General features: G+C 47.1%; 1 protein-coding gene across 3 annotated transcripts; it reads left to right on the top strand.

The window, feature by feature from the left end:
- Window positions 1-4,859: 4,859 nt before the first annotated feature.
- LOC147982493 (protein ACCELERATED CELL DEATH 6-like) lies at window positions 4,860-11,492 on the top strand. 3 transcript variants are annotated; one of them, XM_087514429.1, is made up of 5 exons: window positions 4,860-5,191; window positions 8,575-9,209; window positions 9,547-9,708; window positions 9,808-10,082; window positions 10,739-11,492. In XM_087514429.1, exons 2-5 carry the CDS (start codon window positions 8,591-8,593, stop codon window positions 11,336-11,338), a joined length of 1,656 nt encoding a protein of 551 aa, XP_087370555.1. In that variant the 5' UTR covers window positions 4,860-5,191; window positions 8,575-8,590; the 3' UTR covers window positions 11,339-11,492. The 3 variants fall into 3 exon arrangements, with proteins under 3 accessions (XP_087370555.1, XP_087370553.1, XP_087370554.1); XM_087514427.1 differs by having other exon boundaries at window positions 9,547-10,082; XM_087514428.1 differs by lacking the exon at window positions 4,860-5,191 and adding an exon at window positions 7,675-7,824 and having other exon boundaries at window positions 9,547-10,082.
- The last annotated feature ends 6,123 nt before the right edge of the window (window positions 11,493-17,615 follow it).

The following is a 17,615-nucleotide window of genomic DNA, read 5'->3' as shown; positions in this document are numbered from 1 at the left end:
CAAGATGATAAGAAATTGCCACTTGTCTGCGCACGTTGAGCCCCTTGTATTGACAAATAGGGGTGTGACCACTTATTCGGTATAAATAGCGGCGCCGGTCTTGATTAGTTGTGTCTGAGGTCTTGATGACCTATTTGGATGGTTTCACTGGTCCGGGCGCCTTTAGTGTGCGGCTGCCACGGCAGGCGCACTCTCTTCGGCGCGCAGAGATCGCTTGATATTTCGGTTCACTGAAATGATGCCACGTGGACCGGGCATCTTGAGTGTGAGGGAGGCGTAGTGTGGTATTGCATTAAAGAGAGCGAAAGCTTTGCGTCCGAGCAGTGCTTGATAGTCACTTTGAAACGGAGCGATGTGGAAGGTTAAATGCTCGTGACGGAAGTTATCGGGGGAGCCGAATATAACCTGTAGTAGGAGGGAGCCCGTACAATGAGCCCCTGGGCCTGGCGTTACTCCTTTAAAGGTAGTATTGCTATGGCGAATTTGTGTTGGGTCTAACCCCATCCCGCGGATTGTATCCTGATATATTAAGTTTAGGCTGCTGCCGCTATCCATCAAGACTCGTGTGAAGTGATATCCACCAATTACTGGGTCTAATATCAGGGCAGCCCATCCTGCGTGTCAGATACTTGCTGAGTAATCGTGATGGTCGAAAGTGATCGGTTGAGACGACCAGTGGCGGGACTTCGCGGTGACAGGCACTTGGGTATATTTTCCTGGGAGTGCTGTGTTGTTTTTTTTCCCTTGATCACGTGTAACACGTTTACTTTTTTGACTTCTGGTGGAAATTTCTTTTTTTCCGCCGTGTCTTGCTTGGGAGGCTCGTCCTCGTCTTCACTTGGTGTATCCTCCCCCTTATGTACGGCGTTGAGCTTGCCGGACTGCTTGAAGACCCAACATTCTCTGTGGGTATGATTAGCATGTTTACCAGGGGTACTATGGATCTGACATACTTGGTCCAGAATTTTGTTGAGGCTAGACAGTTCATCCCTGGTGCCTTTAGGGGGCGGCTTTTGACCTGGCCGAGAGCTTTTGAATCCGGCATTTACTGTCGTGCCCTTCGTGCTGTCTTCTTTATTTCGGCATTTGTTATTGCTGTTGCCCCGTGATTTCCCGTTTCCATCTCTAGCTTCAGATGTACTGGGGTCGCTGGTGCTGCATCTGGCTAGCCAGCTGTCCTCACCCGCTCGAAAGCGGGTCATGAGGTTTGTTAATGCGGCCATCGTTCTCGGCTTATTTTGGACGAGGTGTCTGGCGAGCCATTCATCACGGACGCTATGCTTGAAAGCTGCCAAGGCTTCGGCGTCCGGACAGTCGACAATCTGGTTCTTTTTAGTAAGAAACATGTTCCAAAGCTTTCGGGCTGACTCTCCGGGCTGTTGAGTTATATGACTCAAATCGTCCGCATCCGGAGATCGGACATAAGTCCCTTGAAATTTTTCCCGAAAGGCGTCTTCGAGCTCTTCCCAACTTCCAATGGAGCTTTCGGGGAGGCCTTTGAGCCAGTGATGAGCTGGCCCTTTGAGCTTGAGGGGTAAGTACTTGATGGCGTGGAGATCATCTCCTCGAGCCATATGGATATGGAGGATGTAGTCCTCAATCCAGACCCCAGGTTCTGTTGTTCCATCGTATGCCTCTATGTTTACGGGCTTGAATCCCTCTGGAAATTCATGGTCCAGCACCTCATCGGTGAAACATAGGGGTGTGTGGCACCCCTGTAGCTGGGTTTATCGCGTTGTTCGGATGTTTGTTGTGTTGCATTGTATGCTGGGGCGCGCTTGCGTGGTCCATAGATGGATCTTGTTGCACCGTCCTTTGGGTGCGAGCCCTCGCATGGGTCGCGTGTTGTATTTTGAGCGGCGTTGTATGCCGCTCTGTGTTGGTAGAGGGGTCGTCTATCCGACCAGGTGGCTGCTTTGATATTTGGTTGTGGGGGGTCTGAGGCCTCCTCATCGAATTCGGGTAGCAGCTTCTGCTTTGGGTAGCTCTTGGAGGGGCGATTGTCGCCGTACCTTGCTGCTGTGTTGAGTATTTTACTCCATCTAATTTGGAGTGTGTCTTGCGCGGCCTTGAGCCTTTACTTCTGCCTTATCAGACTCCTCGCGGTGGCAACAAGCCTTTTATGGGCAGTCTGCTGCTCCGGGTGCCTGTCCGGCGTTATGTCATCCGGACCATTATCCTTGATAGGATTTGTTTGTTCGGTTTGATTATCCGGATTGCCGTTGTCCGGCAGCGGTTCGCCCTGCTCCAGCGCTGGGTCTATGTGATCGCTATTTCTGTCGAGGCGGGATTTGGGGCGGCGCTTGCGTCGCCGCTTTGACTGCTTTTCGAGGGAACAAGCCTTCGGTGCGTCCTTCCGCTCCTCGTCGTCATCTTTTGGTGCATCCACCATGTATACGTCATATGATGAGGTGGCATTCCAGGGCCCAGTAGGCGCTGGTTCTTCATCGTCTCCTTCATCGGCGTCCATACCGTCGATGTCTTCGGAGTCGAAGTCGAGCATGTCGGTTAAATCGTCGACAGTGGCTACAAAGTGGGTGGTGGGTGGGCTTTAAATTTCTTCGTCGTCCGTATCCCAATCTCGCTGACCGTAGTCCGTCCAGGGCTCTCCTGATAAAGAGAGAGAGTTTAGTGATTTCATAATATCGCCAAAGGGCGAGTGCTGAAAGATGGGGTTAGTGCAGAGGGGGTGCAGACTGATCCAACAAATATTGACAAAGTGCAGAAATGGCCTAGCCCTCAGTCAACTAAGGAAGTGCGACAATTCCTGGGTCTGGCAGGATATTACCGGAAATTTGTTCGTCATTTTGGCATCATTAGTCGACCTCTGACCGAATTGCTGATGAAGGGAGTGGTGTTTCGATGGACACCGCAGCATGAGGAATCCATCCAGGCACTAAAAGGGGTACTAACCAGCGCACCAGTTTTGGCACTGCCCAATTTCTCCAAGCCATTCGTGGTGAAAACAGATGCATCAGACCAGGGGATCGGTGCCATACTGATGGAAGATCAGCATCCAATCGCATTCTTGAGCCAAGCCTTGGGTCCCAAACTCTGTACTCTCTCGACATATGAAAATGAGAGCTTGGTTGTGCTAATGGCTGTGGAACATTGGAGACCCTACCTGATGGCAACAGAATTTATTATCCGAACAGATCACCGTAGTTTGTCTTGCCTCGATGAACAAAGACTGACAACCCCTTGGCAACATAAGGCGTTGACGAAATTGTTAGGTCTGCAATACCGGATTGAGTACCGCAAGGGGTCTGCAAACCAAGCGGCTGATGCTTTATCTCGGCACGCTGAAGCTACAGCAAATGCGATCTCTGTCTGTGTACCTCGATGGTTGGAAGAAGTGAAAACTGGCTATGCTCAAGACCAGCAGTGCTCTAAAATCTTGGCAGATGCAGCAGTCCAAGAGCCAGCAGAAGGACCCTTCCGCGTCCAGGATGGTCTGATTCGCTACAAGGGGCGAGTGTGGATTGGCAACAACCCTGCTGTCCAGAAAAAGGTGTTGGAAGAACTGCACTCAGGAGCAATTGGGGGGCACTCTGGAGTCCAAGAAACCTACAGTCGTGTCCGTCAGAATTTTGCTTGGCCGCAATTGAAGCAAACCATCAAGGCATTTGTGAAACAGTGTTATGTGTGCAAACAAGCTAAACCAGAGCATGTTAAGTACCCAGGATTGCTACAACCATTGCCGGTGCCCGGGGAAGCATGTGAGATGGTCACTCTTGACTTTGTGGAGGGATTCCCTACATCAAGAGGGTTCAATTCAATTCTGGTTGTTGTGGATAATCTCACACGTTATGCACATTTCATACCACTTCGACATCCATTTTCAGCTTTCCAAGTAGCGAAGGCTTACATGGACTATGTCTTCAAATTGCATGGGCCTCTAGATAAAATGGTCTTGGATAGGGACGGGATTTTCACCAGCAAGGTATGGCAGGAGCTTGCTAAACTCTCTCATATCAAATTGAATATCTCCTCTGCTCGGCATCCTTAGACAGATGGCACCACAGAGCGAGTCAACCAATGCATGGAGCTTTACTTGCGATGTTTCGTCCACAATTGCCCTCGCAAATGGATGGACTGGATATCCTTGGCAGAGTTCTGGTACAATTCGCCATACCATTCCGCGCTCAAATCAACTCCGTTTGAGGTGTTCTATGGACACAAGCCAAGATTCTTTGGTATCTCCAATGTGGCCGATGCTACTGTGACAAATTTGGCGCAATGGACGCAGGACCGAGCAACAATGGTGGCCCTTCTGCGACAACACCTGAATCGGGCTCGCCAATGGATGAAGGAAAATGCGGACAAACACCGGTCTGATAGAGTGTTTGCAGTCCACGATTGGGTCTACCTGAAGTTGCAGCCATACGCCCAATCTTCGGTGGCAACTCGAGCTAACCATAAACTTTCCTTCCGCTACTTAGGACCTTTTCAGGTGTTGCAGCCTGTCGGGGAAGTGGCTTACAAGCTTGACTTACCGGAGCACGCAAGGATTCACCCGGTGGTGCATGTCTCTCAGCTCCGGGCTGCTGTTCCTCCCAAGACCGCGATCATGCCAGAGTTGCCTACTCTCGACGATGACTTCCTACAGTTCTAGGTACCTGAGGAGATCGTGCAGCGTCGCGTCATGCAATGTGGGACGCGTCAAGTCGAGCAAGTGCTGGTTCACTGGTCCGGGTTCCCAGCTTCATTGGCGCAAAGACAGGCGTTAACTCAACTCCAGCCCAGCCCAAACGGGAGAGAAGGCCCAACAGCCGCTACATTGGCCCAGCCTGGAGCAAGTGAAGACCGTATATGTAGTGAGTGAGTGGAGTGCTAGGGTATCATTGGATCACCAAACCTTTTGGCCGCCATTGGGCGTGTATCTCCCTCCCCATCCCAGGCTCTATTCCTCAATCCCCAATTCTTGCTGCTACATAATTCCTCTCTGTAATCGAGTTGTTGAGGGCGAACCGAGGACTTGGATCCTGAGCAGCTGGTCAAGGACATTACCGAATCAAGTGCGGAGGCCAATGTAAGGGGTCATTAGTTTAATGCTCCATCACATGGCTAATCAACTTGATGACTCCCGGCGCTCCATTAGTCCCTCTGCTCGCCTTCTCCATAGAACATTAGTGAGCGGGCTGCTGGATCTCTTCATCTTTGCCACTACATCTCTCTGCTATTGTGTGAGGTGAGTACCTGCTATTTCACCATATTTATGCCCATTTTTCTTGTTATAGCTACCTTGTTTCTTCCATTGCGAGTTTGATTTAGCGACATTTTCTTGCGTCTCATGTGAGACACAGTGGTCTAGTCTAACTTAGATGTTTAGATTCAAAAATCACAATGGAAACAACAACAAAACGAAATGCACAGGTAGCGGAAATGGAATGATAAAACTTAACTTTGTTTGCTTGCTTTATATATGTAACTGCATTGCCTTGTTTGATTTAGTCTTTTAGAGAACATGGTTAGAACTTAGAAGAGAAGTATTTTGGACAGCAATTCCGCTTCACACCTTGAACTTTGCTGGCAATGGACCCAAGTCCAAGACAAATGGATGAAAAACATCACAACTTCATGCATCAAATGCAAGAGCACATAAATCACATTAAGAAAATCACAAAAACCGCAATCCAAACATGCAAAATGCTCACCCAACTTCAGAAAAGAAGACACCAGATCCACCTTCACGCTGCCCATACTCACATCTACCACACCGGATGTTCTTGCTCCGGTACCCACCGGCTCCTTGCCCACCGATCCACATCCCCTGGCTATATATGTAGCGCCCCCCACTGTCGCGGCCAAACTCTGCAGTACAAGGTGAAAGTTTATCATCTAGTTTTTCCATCAAAGTAATTGTATTATTGATAGTTCAAACTTGAATCCTGTATTCTATTCTCCTCTGTCCATGCGGAAGGCGACTCCTTCATATTCCATGTTTTACATTCTAAAGTGCTATAGTAGTATATCTGTTTTGCAATGACCATGTAGGCGCCTACTGAGTTAAACAGACTCATTCGACCGAGGTCAAGTAGAGTATATACAACAGCCAATCCAAAATAGCATCTCAAAAAAGGAAAAGGAAACCCAAAATAGTTGGTTTGAACATGTTACTGCATGTTACCATTCAGCTACTCAACAGGTCATTATCTGCACCTGGTTTCTTTATTCGAAGGGTTGCTGTTCATTAATTGATTGGATCTAGCTAAACCCAAATAGTTAGTTGCAAAATTGATCTTTGAGGGATAAGTTTTTATAATGAATCATACATATACTAGGACATTAAGGGCCAAAGCCCATGTTCCCATCCTAGCTCATTGAAAATGAAAGACAGTCTGATCAAGCAGGTCATCAAGGTTTTCATTCTGGATCTTAACAGCGTGCGGTGACACTCAAGGTTCCATCCTAATTATGGTGAATCGACTGTTACTTGCCAAAAATTGAGTGCTACAACGGTAATGCGTATCAGTAGCTTACTGAATGGGTACACAAAACTTGGACATTACTCTTGTATATTTTTTTAAGTACTAGACCATGACCGCGTTTCACTGAGTCTGGAACTCTGGATCAGGTCAACTTTACTGTTTACTAAAGATGCTATCAACGTGCTAATCAACTACTCCCTATGTAAACTAATACTACCTCTGTCCTGGTTTATTGGTCCCTTTGTAATTTGTGTTGAATTTTGACCAAATATTTAACTGACAAAATGTTAGTGCATGTCAACAAAAATTATATCTTTGGATTCGTATTTGAATATAGTTTTCAATGATATAATTTTTGGTGACGTGCATGAACATTTTGTTAGTTAAAATTATGGTCAAAATTTGACACAAAATACAATGGGGACTAATAAACCAGGACGGAGGTAGTAATAGTACTAAGATAGTGATCTAAAATGTCTTATATTAGTTTACAGAGTGAGTACTACATAAATCATCTTATAATTACTAAATGATTGAGTAATTAATCTTTTGTCGTTAGTTCAGTGGGCGCCCAAATTTTGTCTCAACTCTGCATGCAGAAGTGGACAGGCTGGGGCGTGTACTAATTTTTGTGGATCGATGTACTGGCAGCTCCTCGATCCATGTTGGGTGTTGTTTACTAGTATGCAGCAGGTCAGTTTTTTGGTAGATGAAAAGGGCCAAAGCCCCTTCTCTTTGAAAACCAAACACAGTCTGATCAGGCCAAGTTATTTTATTGGATCAGTTGTGGATCTCGATAGCTGTCAAAGGCGTGCCGTGTCCTTAAAGGTGCCATCAGACGACGAATATCAAATGATCTATATGCACGAATGTCTAGACAAATTAAGCTAGTAATACCGAAGGGTTGCGTAGACTTTATAAATGCAGCTAGCTTTCGCCCCAGTAATGTGTTTAGGCAAGATTTGAGTGCTATAGGGAAATGCATCTGGAAATGGGGGCGTAGCTAATTAATATCATCAGTTAATATTCTTAGTCTCTAGTTAGCAGTCGACCCCATCATGCCTCAATTCTGATTGTGGAGACACTAGCCAAACAGAATGGGCTATATTTCTGATCAGAAGGCAACATCTTAATCTTGTAGCTCATCCTTCCGACACCGATCTAAGACAACTAATATTCATTACAGGTCAGGTCAAGTTTTATATTGATTAGAAGTTCCCCATTACATGCCTAATGAAATGATACATGCACAAATTAACTCAAACTGAATTGGTGCGTTGACTTCCCACTCCTTAAGTTGTTGCCATCGGCTTGTATGGAATGCTAGTATGCCTGCTAGCTGTTCTCTTCATTGTGCGACTACGTTCGTTCTCTCTGCGGTTGTCTGAGCGAGGTGTGCACTTCTACGTCGACGAGATTAATCATGCCAAAGGATGTTGTTTTGTTTCGTTTTGACTGTAATTGGCTCGTTTCTTCCGTTGCTTGCTAGTTTGTTGTTTAGGGAATCTTCTTCTGTTATTAGTTTGATTTTTACGGAATTTTCCTGCGCCCCCCTTGACTTGAGCCCCACAAACGCCATTGACAGTTTGCCACGACCTCGCATTGAACCGCCGCCGCCTCCACCCTCCTCCCCCTACCCATTAGTCATGATGCTAGGCCCGGATCAGTGGGCATCCCAATTTTGTCTCAATTTTGCACAAAGTGGTCAGGCTATGGATTACTGTGCTCCTACTAGCAGCTAGCTTCTCCGTGTCGGGTGTTCTTAACATACGCGTGCATTTACGGTCAATAAAGCTAGTAGGTCATTGGTTATTTTTCACTATATTATAAGCATAGATATCCCCATTGGAAGAGAATTAAGCAGCACCTAATCTAGCTAGCTTGCTAGCATTTCTCTTCTCCATTGGAGTACCCCATTCACTTTCGTTTGTAGCCAAGTGCGTTACTTAGTATTTCATCGAGTTAATTTGTTCTTAAATTTGCTATAACTACCCCGTTTTCTGTTGCTACCATTTTGAATAATTTTGCGGAACCTTATTGCAAGTAGAATTAATGTTGGCATGATTTACAGATTTCCTCTTCAAAACTAGCGGCTACTCATTTACCCATCATTGCATTTGTTCCCATTTTTCTCCTCCTGCAGTTAAATCAGAATATAGATGGCAGATAATACATCAACAACTAGTTCATTGGAAGGACGACGTGAAGAGCTATGGATGGACCAACACCTCCTGGAAGCAGCCACATCCGGGGATTCCGCATTAATGAAGGCCATGGAATTGCAGAATCCAAGCATGCTTCTTAGAACAACTCCAGCTGGGAACACCTGTCTTCACATATCGTCCATCCATGGCCATGAGGCATTTTGCACGGATGTGGTGGCCCTGGAGGCGTCTCTTCTCACTACAGTAAACTTGGATCTAGAGACGCCACTTCTCGCGGCGGTGAAAAGTGGATTTGTCATCTTGGCTTCCGTTCTACTCCGATTGTACCGTGAACGGCGATTGGGCAAGGCAATCTTGGAAAAAGACATTGATGGCTGCAATGCACTGCACCATGCCATTCGCAGTGGCCACAGGAAGCTTGCGCTGGAGCTGATAGAAGCAGAGCCGGCTCTGTCGACACATGTGAATAGAATGAACGAGTCACCCATGTATATCGCAGCGATGAGGAATTTTACTGATATTTCAGAGAATTTACTTGAAATTCCTGATTCTGCTCATATGGGACCATGGGGCCAGAACACTTTGCAGGCTGCTGTGAAAAATGGAAACGCAGGTGAGAACCAGTGTGTGCATGTATATATTTCCCGAGTTTGGGACTGTAGCAATTGTCCATTGATGCCCTACAACCGCTGTGTGGGTGCATGTGGTTTCGTAGCATGGTTGCCTGCTCATCTCTATAGTACAACGAGATGCCGAATTATTGTTTACTCTTGGTATTTTGTTGCTCTATTAGTTTACAACCGGGAAAAAGAATTTGAATATACGGTATTATCTAGCGCACGGTACATTGATGTTCTGGAACTATTCTAATATACCGTTACTAGTCCTCACAAGGACTATCATCATCCCTTTGCTAATTAACCGTTGTTCATGTACTGATTTGTTTTCAGGTTTGGCTAAGAGAATTATGGAAACACGTCCTGGGCTGGCCAAAGAAGCCGATAACAATGGGTGTACTCCACTAAGTTCAGCTGTATACCGTGGCCTGGTTGACATGGCACGAGTATTGCTGGAACATGATTGCTCTTTAGGGTATGAGGTGCCAAGTAACGGTAATCCTTTCCTTAGTTGTGCTGCATATGAAGGTCACCTAGATGTTGCTCAAGAGCTTCTTAAACACTGTCCTGATACTCCTTACCGTTCAACACAAGATGCCTGTTGGACATCCCTCCATGTAGCTGTATACGAGGATCAAGTGGAGTTCACAGAATTCATTTTGAGGACCCCACAACTTCGGAAACTCATTAACATGCGAGACTCCAACGGTAAAACTGCTCTACATTTGGCAGTAGAGAAGTGCAATCCTAAAATGGTTGCTGCTTTGCTGTCTCACGATGATATAGACACAACTGTGCTTGATAACAAAGGTGTTACACCAGCTTGGGTATTAGCTCATGTCATTGATCATGCCAAGACTTTAAACTGGGTATGTATATTATCAATACACACGCACGGTTACAAATAAGAAAAAAGAAACTACTTTACTGTATTGTTCTGAAAGCAACTCACCATAGAACCATCAATGCCGCAACATACAAATGTTTTTCTAGTCCACTATTTGGCTCCGTTCTAAGTCTAATAGTGATATAGAAAACTTTATATTAAAAATTGAAATTTTGTTTATAAATTTATATACTCACTCCGTTCCTGAATTTACCATAATGTAGTGCGTATAGATTTTATTAAAAGTCCAACTTTGAAAACTTTGACCAAGTTTTACAGATAACTATTTATATCTACATACAAAATATATAAAATATATAAAGTATGAAAGTTCATTTTATAACTAATGATATAGTAGTAGCATTCTAGATTTAAATGTTTTTCTTGATAAATTTGGTCAAAGTTTGTGATGCTTGACTTTTCAAAAAATCTATATGTACTACATGATGGAACAAAGGGAGTAACATATTTGTACTTCCCTATTTCCAACATTGTCGACCACTTTGCTTATCAGTTTAAATATATGCTCAAATATAATTTCGTTCACTTTTTCTCAATACTATAGATCCATGTAATAGAATTGCTAAGCTCTGTTATTACACTATGATCTCCATCTGCGCCTTCTTTGAATATATGCAGAATGAAGTGAGCATGCTTATGGTGAGAGCTGATCCCCGAGATGCCAACACTCTTTATAATCTTCACACGCATACCAAACACAAAGCGACCTTGGAATCAAGGAAGGAAGCGAAGTCACTAACTCAAACACACACAACTAACACTTCGCTAGTGGCGATCCTCATCACGACAGTCACCTTTGCCGCTGCCTTCACCCTGCCTGGAGGATACAGCAATGACGCCGGAAGCGAGGGACTTCCCATCATGTCTAGGAAGTTTGCATTTCAGGCATTCTTGATTTCTGACGTCTTAGCAATGTGCTCCTCGTTTGCTGTCGCCTTCATATGCATCATAGCAAGGTGGGGAGATTATGAGTTCCTGATTTATTACATATCCGCCACTAAGAAGCTCATGTGGTTTGCATACGTGGCAACAACTACAGCTTTTTCAACTGGTTTGTACACGGTGCTGGCTCCACATCTCCATTGGTTGGCTATTGCAATTTGTCTTGTGGTAGCTTTGTTGCCCATTCTCACAAAACTGTTGGGCGAATGGCCAGTTTGGAAGCTCAGATTACGGTTGGGTAAAGCTTTCAACTCAGACCTCCTTGACATGGTGTGACCTCAACAATTCAACTTATGGTTATGCTTTCTGATAATACTTTGCAATATGTAATCAACATTGTTTGACAGGCTGCTTGTTTTGTTAACTCATTGGCACAAAATATTACTACAATTCTTCTATTTGTTTCAAACTTAGGAGAAACTATTATACTCTTCTTGTGTTCCACTCAAATCTGATGCATTGAGTCCAGCTCTATAGACATGATTCATGGCATCTGCAGCGGCAATGGCCTTTTTTGCCATAGGCATGGTGCATTGCAGCATCACATCAAGCCATCCGCAGGGACAAGAAAACGGTATTTCTCACCAACATTTCTTTGAAAAACGGCAAGGTTTAGCCATTGGGAAACTAAGGATGACTCACAGGTCAGAGAAACCGACCCAATAGACCGAGCGACAAACAACATTGAAGAACCGACCACCTAACTAACAGAGAAACCAACACCACAGGAGCGGAAGAGGACACAATAGGGACATGGTAAACTGAGCTGGTATGAGGTAGACAACGACCTCAAGCACTATCTACCACCTTCTTCTTCCTTACCCGCCACCCGTGTATGAGTGCTTAACACTAAAACCCATGCTGGGCTGGTCAGAGATGACATCCGGATACTAAGAGCAACTCCAACACGGCGACCCATTTCGTCCGCCGCCGTCCATTTGGGTTGCCGTGGACAAAAGTGTTGGCCCAACGTGTCTGTTTCGCTTTTGTGCGGACCCATTTCCTACCCAAATTTAGTCCTGAAATGCTTCGGCGTGGACGCAAAATGAACACGCCACGTGTCCTATCGGTGTTCCGCCACGTCCCCACATGGCGGCCGGTCAAATACCTCCTACGTCTTTATTAATGATGACCGCAGACCGTGGGCCCACACGTCAGCAACGATGGGCGACCTTTTTTAATCTGAGCATGTGTGTGTGTGTGGGGGGGGGGGGGAGGGTGGTGTCCTCATCCTCTTCCAGCCTCCCGTCTCCATCTAGCCACCCTTTTGCTCCCCCTTCCGCGACAACCCTAGCCACCATTCCACGCGCCACCATGGGCTTCTTCGCCGGCAAGAAGAAGAGCTAGGCCCCCGCTGGCCCTTCGCGCGCGCTCCCCCGCTTCTTTCGACGCCCGCCTGCTCGACGAGGCAGCGGATAAGCGTCCCAGTGCACCAGGCGAGGTGGCATTGAGAGCACTGCATTCCCATCTCGTATCCCGACATCAGCATGCCACATGACTGGCATTTGGATGCGTGGAGGGCGGCGGTGCCGCGGAGGGCGCGTGCACACGCGATGGAGGTGCGGTGCCGGCGGTAGCAGGTGATGCCGGCAACGCCTCAACCTCGTCACACAGCAGACTCTCCTGATTGGGAGGTCTAGTTCGCCCTAGAGCATGACGAGCAGCGCCAGCTCGGCATCCAACACGTGTGGGCTGGCACCTCGCCGCCCCTCGTCGTGTGCGACAAGGACCAGGAGGAGGAGGCCGCCTACTAGTCGCCGTTGGCGGCTGCCTCCATGAAAGCGAGGAGGAAGAGCGGCACATGGCAGCGGAGGAGGAGGCCATGAAAGCGAGGAGGAAGAGCGGCATAAATAAAACTTAATAAAAGATAAAATATTTTTGGGTTTTTTCGTTTATAGATATGAAAATAAAAGATTGCAAGAATAGAAATCGGAAACTAATATGATGGAAAATAGACACGGGGGCCATAGGTTTCACTAGAGGCTGCTCTCCTGAAGGCAAATAATACGGTGGGTGAACAAATTACTGTCGAGCAACTGATAGAAAAGCGTAAAGTTATGACTGTCGGTGTCAAAACCGGTGGATCTCGGGTAGGGGGTCCCGAACTGTGCGTCTAAGGCGGATGTTAACATGAGGCGAGGGACACAATGTTTACCCAGGTTCGGGCCCTCTTGATGGAGGTAATACCCTACGTCCTGCTTGATTGATCTTGATGATATGAGTATTACAAGAGTTGATCTACCACGAGATCGTAGAGGCTAAACCCTAGAAGCTAGCCTATGGTATGATTGTCTGTTCTCCTACGGACTAAACCCTCCGGTTTATATAGACACCGGAGGGGGCTAGGGTTACACAGAGTCGGTTACAAGGGAGGAGATCTACATATCCGTATTGCCAAGCTTGCCTTCCACGCCAAGGAGAGTCCCATCCGGACACGGGACGAAGTCTTCAATCTTGTATCTTCATAGTCCAACAGTCCGGCCAAAGGATATAGTCCGGCTGTCCGGAGACCCATAATCCATGACTCCCTCAGTAGCCCCTGAACCAGGCTTCAATGACGATGAGTCTGGTGCGAAGATTTGTCTTCGGCATTGCAAGACGGGTTCTTCTTCCGAATACTCCATAGAAGATTTTGAACACAAGAATAGTGTCCGGCTCTGCAAAATAAGTTCCACATACCACCGTAGAGAGAATAATATTTCCACAAATCTAATCCGCTGACACGTTTAGCAACATGACATCATGCCATGGCCCGATCTTTATTCGAACCATTTTTCTCAACCAGCACTGCACATATCGCGAGGCGGTTTTCTTGACACGTCTTGTCAAGGCAGAGATCATGTCCCCCTTATTACGGGATTCTCATCAATACGGACGTGGGTACCCCAATCGTGCCCGTTGGTATGACTCCTCGATTTAGGCAAGTCCCAAACGGCCACGAGGAGGACGCTTGATATTCACCCTCTTTATAAAGAGGCCAAGGCCTGTTCTTTTTTCCCTCTTGTACTCAATCGAATCCTTCCCCCGCCTCGAGTTCCAACACCCAAGGCTCAGATCAGGTGCTTCGGACCTTCAACCATGTCCGGATCCAACCTTCAAGGTCGGTGGATGCCTTCCTCTGTCACAGAGGAAGACATCAAGAAACTAAGAGAGGCCAGGTATTTGACCCTCGAAATCTCGGACAGGCTGCCTGCTCGAGGGCAGGTCATCCCCACTCCCGAACCCGGCGAGAGCGTTGTATTCATCTCTCACTTCCTCCGAGGGCTAGGCCTCGCTTTGGATCCCTTTGTTAGGGGGCTCATGTTCTATTATGGACTGGATTTCCATGACCTGGCCCCGGATTCCCTCCTTCACATCTCGTCGTTCATCGTCGTGTGTGAGGCCTTCCTCCGCATTACCCCACACTTCGGCCTGTGGCTCAAGACTTTCAATGTGAAGCCAAAGATGATCGAGGGGCGACACGCCGAGTGCGGAGGTGCCGTAATAAGCAAAAGTGTTGATGTTCCGTGGCCAGAGGGTTCCTGTCCCAGAGGTGTCTGGTTTATAGCAACGGGAGTGGTTTTATATCACAGCTCCCCGAAGTACCAAGTGGGTAGCCGCCCTGCCTTTCACTCGGGTCCCCCACTACAAGTGATGTCATGGATCAACAAGGGGCTGAATTGGGGGCCAGTAAATGATGTGCCGATATTGCAGAGTCGCATCCGAGATCTCCTTGAGAGAGATGTCAGCCTGGTCACGGTAATGCAAGTCATGCTAGTTCGTCGAGTCCCGCCTTGCAAACGTCACCCCCTCCGAATGTGGGAATTCAACCCGGAAGGACCGTGAACTATTCAGCACTTCATCGGCATGACGCTCGAAGAGATGTACAAATTGTTCTTCGGACCACAAATAAAGTGTCCAGACACCACCGAGGATGCGGGTCTGAGCTGTAATCGCCCAGATACCCAAGTAAATAATCCCGTGGCCGAACACACTGTCTTTTTATTTATCATAACATCATTATGAAAAGTCGCTCCTTGACCAGGACTGGGTAACAAAGGCGAAGATGATCAGGTGTTCGGCCCCCCTTCCCGAAGGCTCAGCAAATCCAGTACTAGCCAGAATGCTCGAGCCGGCGCCTTATCAGGCGCCCTCAAGGGAAGATAAAGGGGGGAATAAAGAGGCTGAAAGCATGCCTCACTCATTATTCATCCAATCCAGGGGAATTAGCGCCTCCACGAAGGAGGATAACCAGGGAGAAGAATCTGAAATTCCCTCTCCCCAAGCAAGGAAGAGGACCACCTCTGAAGACCCGGAAACAAAGGTTTCAAACGGGGGAAGAAATCTTTGCCAGAGGGTCCTACCACGGAGGGTACTTTTGCCGCACAGTGCCCGCAAGGGGATCAGCCCTCTACCGAGCTGTAAGTAACCAAAAAGTACTTCATAGCAAAAATATCCTACATTACTTCTGAAGACAATAACCAAAGCATATATCTTTGTAGTTCGGATCATAGCCCTTCTCGACAGAGTTCGTTTTCGGGGGATCTTCTTTCGGAGATGATGGAGAGCGAAACACCTCCCCATGCCACCCCGCCTCATGAGGCGGGCGACCCTGAAGTGTCGTCGCAGAAGGTTTCTCCTGATCCGCCAAGGCCAGAGGGTAATCCTTCGGCCACCGAAGTCCTCAGTATTAAGCTCCTAAGGAGAGCAATAGAAAGAGTCTGGAACGTCCGGTGTGCGATCGGATGCACTGAAGGATCTTTTGGAGCAGGCGGCCATCTCAGAAGTGCATAGTACGCTAGTGTGTACAGTGATTAAGAGGATTTCATCCGCCGAAAGCGGGTTGCACGAAGCTTTTATGAGTCTGGTGAAAGGCTTTGAGGTACGTGAAATAGTGTATGTTTTTACAGTACCACACATGTTAGGTGTGCCCTATGAAGATAGTAGCCCCTGAGACTCTGGTTGCCGTCGAGAACGGCGGCAAACATAGGATCATAGTCCCAGGTAATAATCAGACTGCCATCATGTGCAGGTGGCTGAAGGTCCGGTGGCTAGCCGGACTGATGAGTTTGCCGAGCTAAAGCGGCAATTTGATGCGGCAGATGCCGACATCGTGCTTGTGAACAAGCGGCTCGACGAGGCACAGGGTATGTGATTTCTCCGGTGATCAACACATAGTAAGAGGAGCATGATGCCAGTATCTTTAATATGTTGTGACTGCAGATGGAGCTGCCGTCGTGGAGACCCTTCGGGCGGAACTTGCCCAAGCCAAGGAACAAGCCAGGAATTGTGATGCGGCCGCTCTAAAGGCGGTCGAAGAGCTGAGGGACGAACAGGCTGCGCATTGCCAAAGCAAGGAAAAATAGCCAAAACGGCCGTTGAGTTGAAAGATGCCGCCGACCGTTACCAGCTTCTTGAAAAGAAAGCCGAGTGAACACTGGTAGAAAAAGGGCCTGTTGTCCCGGTTCGTAAGGGCCTTTTGTCCCGGTTCTGGAACCGGGACTAAAGGGTCGGTACTAATGCCCTGTCCCATTAGTCCCGGTTCAATCCAGAACCGGGACAGATGGGCCTCCACGTGGCCTGTGCGTGGAGCCCAGGAAAGAGACCCTTTGGTCCCGGTTGGTGGCACCAACCGGGACCAATAGGCATCCACGCGTCAGCATTTCTGTGGCTGGGGTTTTTGTTTTTTTTGAAAGGGGGGGGGTTGGGGGGTTAATTTAGGTGTTTCATATATTGTGTTAGCTAGCTATAATTAATAGAGAGAAGTGTCCTCTCTTATGTCCGTGCTTGGTCGACGCTACGTACTATACATACGTATAGAGAGGACTAGACACGCTAGCTAGCTAGTAAGCAAACGAAGGAAACATAAGATCGTCATGAACATATATGCATACAGAGAGAAGTGATATCGACCACCTCTCCTTCTCCGAGAGATTGGTCGAACAACAAGTTCTCGTATATCTATCCGACACTACCGGCTACATATATACAATAATTATCTCTTACAAATATAATCATACGGACTCAGGGTCCACATAGAATTCTCCGTCTTCAGGGATCACGTGGTCAAGAAAGAATGCCGCCAATTCCTCTTGAATTGCTCGCATGCGAGCTGGTGCTAGGAGTTCATCCCGCTTCCGAAACATCTAATTTAAAGAAGGGGGTCAATACATATATATATATATGAATGAATGAAACTCAACACAAATGATGGTAATAAAATAAAATTGTGAATGTTGTTATTTACGTACTTCATATTGTTCGTCAGTGTAGCCCCGCTCACAGGTCGTGTGGCGGATGGACTCACAAACGTAGTATCCACAGAAATCATTCCCTTGTTCCTGCCACAACCACTTTACAAGAAATAGAGGTCAATCAAACTGATAAGCAAGAATGCCAAATGGTATTGACGAAACTAGCGCTTGAATGACTAGTAGATGCGCGGAACATGCTACTATAGTACTTACTTTCGGGTGTCTAAATTGCAGCTCCTTCGGCAGTCCCGGAGCTTTTCTGGTGAATTTTCTCCAAACCCTGCCGGACAAAGAAAACTTACTTGATATATCAGGAAATG

Source organism: Triticum urartu, chromosome 3A (assembly GCF_056163025.1).
Source record: "Triticum urartu cultivar PI428250 chromosome 3A, HENAU_Tu73, whole genome shotgun sequence".
In the NCBI taxonomy this organism is placed as follows: Eukaryota; Viridiplantae; Streptophyta; class Magnoliopsida; order Poales; family Poaceae; genus Triticum; species Triticum urartu.
The sequence above is the reverse complement of the archived record's forward strand: the minus strand, read 5'-3'. Positions and strand labels throughout refer to the sequence as shown.

What these genes read in the sequence shown, in the direction of transcription:
- LOC147982493 (XM_087514427.1), top strand. Translation starts at nt 8,591, where the DNA reads ATGGCAGATAATACATCAACAACTAGTTCATTGGAAGGACGACGTGAA. An exon ending in TGTGAAAAATGGAAACGCAG is followed by an intron (nt 9,210 to 9,546) that starts GTGAGAACCAGT and finishes ATTTGTTTTCAG; the next exon opens with GTTTGGCTAAGAGAATTATG. An exon ending in ATGCCAAGACTTTAAACTGG is followed by an intron (nt 10,083 to 10,738) that starts GTATGTATATTA and finishes GAATATATGCAG; the next exon opens with AATGAAGTGAGCATGCTTAT.